Raw genomic sequence first — 8096 nt, forward strand, 5'->3', positions numbered from 1 at the left:
GTGGGCCGTGCCCTTGGCCGGAATCGAACCTGGGACCCTTTAGTCTGAACACGGCTACGGAAGTTTTTTTTGTTAATCCTCACCCAAAGATGCTTTTTTTCATTGCTTTTGGAGTGGAAGGGAAGGGGACAGACAGAGATAGAAACATCAATGGTGAGAATCATTAATTGGCTGCCTCCTGCACGCCCCCTACTGGGGGGATCTAGCCTGCAATCTGGGCCGTGCCCTTGGTCGGAATCGAACCTGGGACCCTTTAGTCTGAACACGGCTAGGGCAGTTTTTTTTTGTTAATCCTCACCCGAGGATGCTTTTTTTTTCATTGCTTTTAGAGTGGAAGGGAAGGGGACAGACAGACAGAGAAACATCGATGTGAGAGACTCATCCATTGGATGCCTCCCACTCACATGTGCCTGAACCTGCAACTGAGATACATGCCCGAGACCGGAATTAAACCCGAGACTCTTCAGTCCTCCGGCCAACACTCTCTCCACTGAGCCAGACTGACTAGGGCTTCAATAATTTTAAAGTTTATCAGCTGCCAGCACTGTTCTAAATGCTTGATATATATTTACTTGTCATATCAACATTATCCCCATTTTACAGATGAGGAAACCAAGGCACAGAGTGGGTAAGTAACTTGCTCAGGGTCACAGAGCTGGTAAGAGGCAGGTTTTGATCCCAGGTTGTCTGAGTCCCTGCCTCCTTCTCCCTTTTCTGTACCATCAACCCAACACAGTCTCTCCTAATCCTCCCCAAATCCTTCTCTGTTTCCATTGAGGGTTTGCAGTGATCCTCTAAGAAAAATACTATAGCCCCGCCAGCGTGGCTCAGTGGTTGAAGGTCAACCTATGAACCAGGAGGTCACAGTTGGATTCCTGTTCAAGGCACACGCCAGGGTTGTGGGCTCGATCCCCAATAGGGGGCATGCAGGAGGCAGCCGATCAATGATTCTCTCTCATCATTGATGTTTCTATCTCTCTTTCCCTCTCCCTTCCTCTGAAATCAATTTAAAATATATATTTAAAAAAGAAAAAGAAAAATACTACAAAAATCATGGGCATTGGAGGCAGGTCTGGAGTTAGACCATGTGACCACAGGCAAATTTCTTCTGTACCTTCCTGTGAGCCTCAGTTTCCAGGTCTGTTAAATGGGAATAATAACACAGGCAGTTCAGGGAGTAGTGGTGAGGATGCCCAGTAGGGGAGCGAATGGCTCACGTCTGTTTTAGAAAGCTTCCTCCAGCTGCCCAGAGGAAGGGACACTGGGGGAGGGGCCTGGAGAGGGAAGTCAGGGGCGAGGACAGTGCAGGGCAGGCAGAGAGGTGGGTGGACCAGCACTGTGCGCTGCAAAGGGACAGACATCACACTTCGCCCAGCAGGTGAGGGACTGGGGAGTGTCTGCGGTCACACATTCAACATGCTCCCCAAAGTCCAGGGCCCAGCCTGGTCCTCCCCGCCCAGTCTCTTAGGGCCACCCAGCTCCGACCCTTAGCCACGCACCTCCGCCCCTGCACTGCCCAGCAAGACCTTGGCTCTGGCCACCTCGGCCATGTCGGCTGCCTCCACCTTGATGAGCCGGTGCTTGGGAGAGTCGTACTTGGAGTCCCCGGGGCCCGCAGGGTCTGGCTCCAGGCGGCTGTCCGCGTCCTCATAAGGGTCCTCGAAGTCCAGGTTCTTCTGTTCCAGGTAGGCCCGCAGGATGTCGCTTTCCGTGTAGTCGGGAGTGGGTGGCTGCGGAGGGGGCCTCCGACCGCCAAAGCTCAGGTAGTCCCGTAGCCACTTGGCCATTTGGGCCCGCGTCACCCCAACACCTGGCTACTGTAAAGGGGAGACACACATGCCCTCTTCCGGGCGCCTTCCTCAGCAGATTCCCCGGGGAGGAGGAGGGGGAGGAGGGGGAGGAGGGGAAGGAGGAGGAGGAGGAGGAGACAACTATGATCTCACTTGGACTAAGAGCTGACGTGTGCCAAGGACTGTGCTAGATGTTTCACATGCGTTCTGTCTCACTGATTGCACACAATACTGATCACTGAGGCACGGCGATTATGTCCATTTTAGAGGTCAGAAAACGGCCCTAGCCAGTTTGGCTCAGATCATCGGCCTGTGGATCCAAAGGTCCTGGGTTCGATTCCAGTCAAGGGCACATACCTTGGTTACAGGCTCCTCCCTGGCCTGGGCCCTGGTTGGGACGCATGCAGAAGGCAACCAATTGATGTTTCTGTCTGTCTTGGCCGGGATGGCAGATTGATAGTGGGAGCGTTCTGATCTACTGGTGGTAGATCAGATGCCCAGCCCATCTGCTAAGTGGCTCCTTGCCCCCCGTGATGCCTTGGCCTCTCTCTTGCACTCTCTTTAAAAGATCAATGGAAATATATCCTCAGGTGAGGATTAAAAAGGAAAGAAAGAAAGAAAGAAAGAAAGAAAGAAAGAAAGAAAGAAAGAAAGAAAGAAAGAAAGAGAGAAAGAAAGAAACAAGTTAGCAGAGATTGAGTTGGTCAAAGGAACTCAGCTAATAGATGCTGGAGCCCAGATCAAATGGAGCCAGGTTTATACCAGAGCCTTCACTCGTAACCTCCGTTGCTGAGGGAATCATAGTGTGCCCCTGTCGTAACGAAAGGATGGAGGAGAAAGAAACAGAAGAGCTCCCTAACCCTAAGAGACAGGGTATTGAGCGAGGGTAAGAGACTGGGCCCCTGTTCTTTGAAAGCTTTGTGAAAGGCCTGTCCAGAGGAGCCTGGGCCTGGCTGGACACGGAGAGGGCCTTGAGGTGCCAGTGAAAGCTGGGGAGCCCCAGCCAGTCCACCCCTCAACAAGCCTCTCCACCCAGATCGAAAGGCAGGCAAGCCGCTGCCCACTTCTTCCACCACGACCGTCCCAAGTCTCAACAGGGCTAAAGCAGCATGTGGTCCATTGGCCCTAGCTCCTCTGGGAGAGCTGCACACAGCTGCTTCGCACACATGGAAAGGTAGAGGCTTTGCCATGGATTCAGAGAGAACCCCTTTAGGTCCAGCTGCTGGTCCACTTGGGCTTTCTCAGTGGATCCATGGCTCAGGACTCAGGCCTTTCCCAGTTAGGAGCAGGCCCTCAGCAATGTCAGCTGCCTCCTGGCCACCAGAGAGCCTGTGTCAAGGTCTGGTGTCTTGTAGGCTAAGGGTGGTCAGTGGGGAGGGGCCAAGAGAGAAGGATCCTGAGTCTTACTGATTAACAGTGTCATCTCCTTAGATGTGAAGGGCATTGGGGTCTAATCTATGCTGTCCTATCTTTAATCTCTGACCTTCAGGAGAGTGAGAGGCGCACGGGCGGGATTGGGGAGAGGGCGGTGGAAATTGGCCGGGAAATGGGGGGCTGGACTTGACCACGAGACAGGCGGGTTGACCAGCAGAGGGGGTGAGAGTGACCACCACGCCTGGGCGTTCAAATTGGACCAGGGTCTGGCGGCGAAGCTGACCCGGAGATGGGGCTGTGGGGATTGTCGCAGGGGTCACCGCAGCGAGGCTGACACAGAGGAAGAGAGAGGGAAGCAACGCCGGGGATCGGCTCCCCCCGCCCCCCAGGACTCCCCAGGGGGACTAATGGCAGGATGGGGAGAGGGCTGGGGCAGCTGGCCAGGGGAAGGGAGATGGTATCTGCCTGGCGAGTGTCCTCAGCATCTGTCCCTTTGTGGCTTCTGGGGAGGGGCAGGGAGGGGGACAGAAATGAGGGGTCTGCTGGGCCTGGCGGCCTGGCGGCCTGGCGGCAGCTGCAGCGTCTGGGGGCGAGGACACTAGAGGTTTGGGGGAGGGAGAGCGGCCACTTCCAGAGCCAACACATTTGCCTTCGTTCCCCATAAGGGCTTGCTCAGTCCCCTAATACTGGAGTGAGAGAGGGTGGTCAGGAAGGGTGGGATCCCAGCCCCCCAGGCTGGGCAGGTGCCTAAGGCGTGGAGGGGAGGGAGGACCCGAAGTCAGAGCTGAGGTGCTGTGAGCTGCCCCTGGGAAGAGCAGTGGGGCTAGGGCGATTGAAAGGGGCAGCAGTAGAATTTGGGGAACCAGCTAGTATTGTGAGAAACATTAATCCTGCTCTGTTAACCATGATTGTTTTATTCTGATGAAAGAAGGCACATTCCACCCAGGCTGGAGCTGACCTGGAGATGCCGCCCTTCCTCCCCATTTGGAGCTGCCTGTTATCATGGAAAGATGAACAACAGCTGAGGTGCTGTGAGCTGCCCCTGGGAAGAGCAGTGGGGCTAGGGCGATGGAAAGGGGCAGCAGCTAGTATTGTGAGAAACGTTAATCCTGCTCTGTTCACCGTGATTGTTTTATTCTGATGAACGAAGGCACATTCCACCCGGGCTGGAGCTGACCCGGAGACGCCGCCCTTCCTCCCCGTTTGGAGCTGCCTGTTATCATGGAAAGATGAACAACTTTGCTGCAGAAACCGGAATCACCAGCCCTTTGAAGGACCCCAGCCCTTTTGCACATGTGCAGGCCTTTGCAGACCTCCAGCCTGCTTACCTGTTAACTGCCCATCTGGCACTCCTTTTGGCTATTTCCCGGTGTAACCCCAGCCCCTGCATATCACTCAGCCCTTTGAGAATCCCTAGTCCTTTTGCATATCTGTGAACTGCCCTTTTGCCTACTTCTCCTTTGTACTTTTACTATATAAGCACCTGGCTCATGGTGGGGTGCAGAGCAGGTTTCTGTGGCTACTGTAAAGGGGAGACACACATGCCCTCTTCCAGGTGCCTTGCTCAGCAGATTTCCCAGGAAGGAGGGGGAGGAGGAGGAGGGGGAGAGTGAGGAGGAGGAGGAGGAGGGTCAGGTGTGCCCCTTGGTTGGGCTCAGGAGAGGGTAAAAAGGAGAGAAAAAGGAGGCCATGACTCAACCCTGTCTCTGCTTCATTGGCTCGAGTAGTGACGGGCAGCACGAACCCATTGTTCATCCGGTTACATATTCGCTGCCCCTGAGAAGAACAGTGGGGCTAGGGCTATGTCTATGCTTCCACACTTTGCTTTTGTGGCTTAAAATATGGGACTTCTGATAGGAAACCCCCAAAGAGCTAGAGGAAGGACTGCCCGAGGGAGAGCCATTTTTCCTGGTGGGGAAACTGAGGCACGGGGAGGGAGCAGGACTTGCTCAGAGCCACCCCGCGGCTCATTTCTCCCTGGACGCCAGGATATGGCCTGGCTTGGGGTGGCATTAGAGACCCACTAGAGTCTCTTCATGGAATCAGTGGCTCTCCGTCTCCCCTCCACTGCTAGCCCCATTTTCCAGATGGGAACACTGAGGTCCACAGCTGACAAGGCAAAGCCTCTAACAGCAGCAGGGGCTTGCTTCCCTGTGTCCTCCTCTTTCTCGCTCTGGCTGTGTCACCCAACACAAACCTGTTGAACCCAGTCCTCCCTCCCGAAGCACATCCATTCAGCCTCCCAACCCCAACATGCCCACTCTGATCAGGCAGCATCCCTGGGGACCGCTGGGGAGCACAGCGGGTAATTGTCCTGTTTTCTGTCCGCCGCCAGGCAATTCCAGGCTCGGCTCAGGGCTGAGCTGATGACAGATCTCATCAAATCCGAGTCCTCACCCTGGCGAGTAAACACCCGGCGTCTGAGGTATAAATATTTGAAAGGGCCTTCTAATTACAGTTTGTGTCAGGAATAGCAATGAGAGGCCCCGCAGGCGGAATCAAACGGCATTTGACTTTCCTGCGCTTTTGAGCTGGCTTCTCCTGGGGCTGCCCCTCCACCGCCAGGCAGGGGGGGCGGGGGGGAGGCGCTGGAGGAGGAGGAGGACAGGAGAGCCGGGCTGGGCATCCTGCGACCTTGAGGTATGACCTGTGAAGCCACATAACCTCTTGGGGTTTGGCTTTCTGATTGGAGACCAGGGAGCCATGGAGCGATGCTTGGAGGGGGCCCTACAGGACAGAGGCAAGAAGGTGGGTGGTCTGGTGTCCTCCCTTCCCCCAGCACCACCCCCAGGCGGTTCAATAGGGCTCCTCCCGGGTGGGGGGGCTCAGCCTGCCTGACCTTGGGCAGTGGTTTGGAGTGTTCTCCCATCTTTTCTATGGGAAGGTAACAGCTCACCTCTGTTGAGCACTTATTGCCTGGCACTGTTTGGGGCACTTTTTATTTTTATTTTTATTTTTTAAATATATTTTATTGATTTTTTACAGAGAGGAAGGGAGAGGGATAGAGAGTTAGAAAATCTCCTACTGGGGATGTGCCCGCAACCCAGGTACATGCCCTTGACCGGAATCAAACCCGGGACCTTTCAGTCCGCAGGCCGACGCTCTATCCACTGAGCCAAACCGGTTTCGGCTATTTTTATTTTTAAATAATGATTTTTAAAGAGAGAAACATCGCTGTGAGAGCAGCAACATCAATCCGCTGCCTCCTGCCCTCCCCCAACGTGGACTGAGCCCATAGCCTGGGTATGTGCCCTGACCAGGAATCTAAGGGGCAACCCTTTGGTGCACCGGATAACACCAACTGAGCCACACTGGCCAGGGCGAGTGGGCACTTTTTAAAAAGATACAATCCACATACCCTACAATTTACCTGTTTAAAGTGTATACTTGCGTGGATTTTAGTATGTTCAGAAGATTGTGTAACCCTCTCCACTATCTAATTCCTGAACATTTTATCACCCCAAATTTAGCAGTAACCCCTTATTCTCCCCAAATCTCTATTCCATGGCATCCACGAACCTACTTTTTGTTCCTGAAGGTTTGCCTGTCCTGGACATTTCACATAAATGGACTCACACCCTGTGGCCTTTCACACCTGGCTCCTCAAGGCTCACCCCTGTGGCCTGTGTCGGTGCTTCAGTCCTTTCCATGGCTGAGTAATAGTCAGTGCACGGCATGAACAGGTGCTCACTATGTGCTTAGAGCGGATGGGACCTCAGGAAGGAGCTGGGGGGCGGGGGGCTGGCTGGGGGCTGTGCCTGCCCCTGTTCCCGCTGGATCAAGTCTGGAGTGGGGATGGGAGCCAAAGCAGCAGGACAGAAGGGACAGGCAGGGACGCTCACTGCTGATCTGAGGGAGGAGGTGTGACCCTGCTTTAGGAGCTCCCAGTCTGACAGGGGAGACAATCTTTGCTCCCAGAAGCTCCTAGATGCAGTCACGCCTTTCTTAACGCAGTCTGAGGGGAGAGGCCTGGTGGATCGTGCATGCCTTCATAGGCTCTGACAGGGAGACATGGTCCGACCCTCTGGAAGCACCCAGTGTGACGGCGGAGGCATGGCTCTGACTTCAGGGGCTTCTAAGCTGATGAGACACATGGCCCTGCCTCTGCCGGAGACATACCCCTGTCCTGCCCTTTGAGGTTCCCATCTGATGGGAGAAATATGCACTTTCTAATGCAGGAGACATAGCCTTCCTCCAGGTGTCCCAGTCTGATAGGAGAGGCACAGCCCTGTCATCCTGAGTCTCCAACCTGATTGTGTGACACAGCCCAGCCCCCGGGGGCTCCCGTCAACAGAGCATGGTGACCAAAGCAGCCTTGGAGCCTTGCAGTATTTTTTACTTCAGAGAGAGGAAAGGAGAGACAGAGAGACCTGGGTCAGCCGCCTCCTGCACACGCCCCAACCAGGAAGTGAGCCAGCAACCTGGGCATGCGCCCTGACGGAATCAACCTGCCACCTTTCGGTGTACAGGACGATGCTCCAACCAACTGAGCCACACCGGCCAGGGCGGAGCCTTAGTTTTAAACCCAGGCCTTGCGCTTCACTGGCTGAGCCCTGGGAGTCGCCCCTCCTCTGTAAAATGGGGCAGCAATGGAGCATGTGTCCAGGGAGTGGGCAGCGGGCCCGGGTGTGGAGGGAGTTTGGTGCAGGGCCTGCCTAGGGTGACGGCAGCCCCTCCTCTGCTGTGTGAAGCGCAGGCTCAGGCAGGAGTGGGCTCCAGCAGGAGGGGCGGCCACCCCTGCCTGTCCCTCTGATGTGCTCAGCCAGGCAGTTCCCAGGGAAGTTGATAGAGATTCTGGATGAAGCCTGACAGCTCCCGAGAACCAGATGACAGACAGAGCTCCTGGGAAGCAGGACTGTCAGCAGTGATGGGGGAAGGGTAGCCTCCAGATAACAAGTGTGTATGGTGGCTCCAGGGGAGGAGAGGGGAGGG

The 8096-nt window shown here is 55.1% G+C and overlaps 1 protein-coding gene across 1 annotated transcript in view; it reads right to left on the reverse strand.

The window, feature by feature from the left end:
* Nucleotides 1-2075, reverse strand: part of SHD (Src homology 2 domain containing transforming protein D) — a 6556-nt gene extending 4481 nt beyond the window's left edge. The window contains exon 1 of the mRNA XM_014533687.1: nt 1500-2075. Coding sequence (XP_014389173.1) covers nt 1500-1787 — 288 coding nt within the window. The 5' untranslated portion in view covers nt 1788-2075. The remainder of the gene's footprint in view (nt 1-1499) is intronic.
* Nucleotides 2076-8096: the final 6021 nt, after the last annotated feature.

The sequence above is a fragment of the Myotis brandtii genome, unplaced genomic scaffold (genome assembly GCF_000412655.1).
Source record: "Myotis brandtii unplaced genomic scaffold, ASM41265v1 scaffold122, whole genome shotgun sequence".
Taxonomy (NCBI): Eukaryota; Metazoa; Chordata; class Mammalia; order Chiroptera; family Vespertilionidae; genus Myotis; species Myotis brandtii.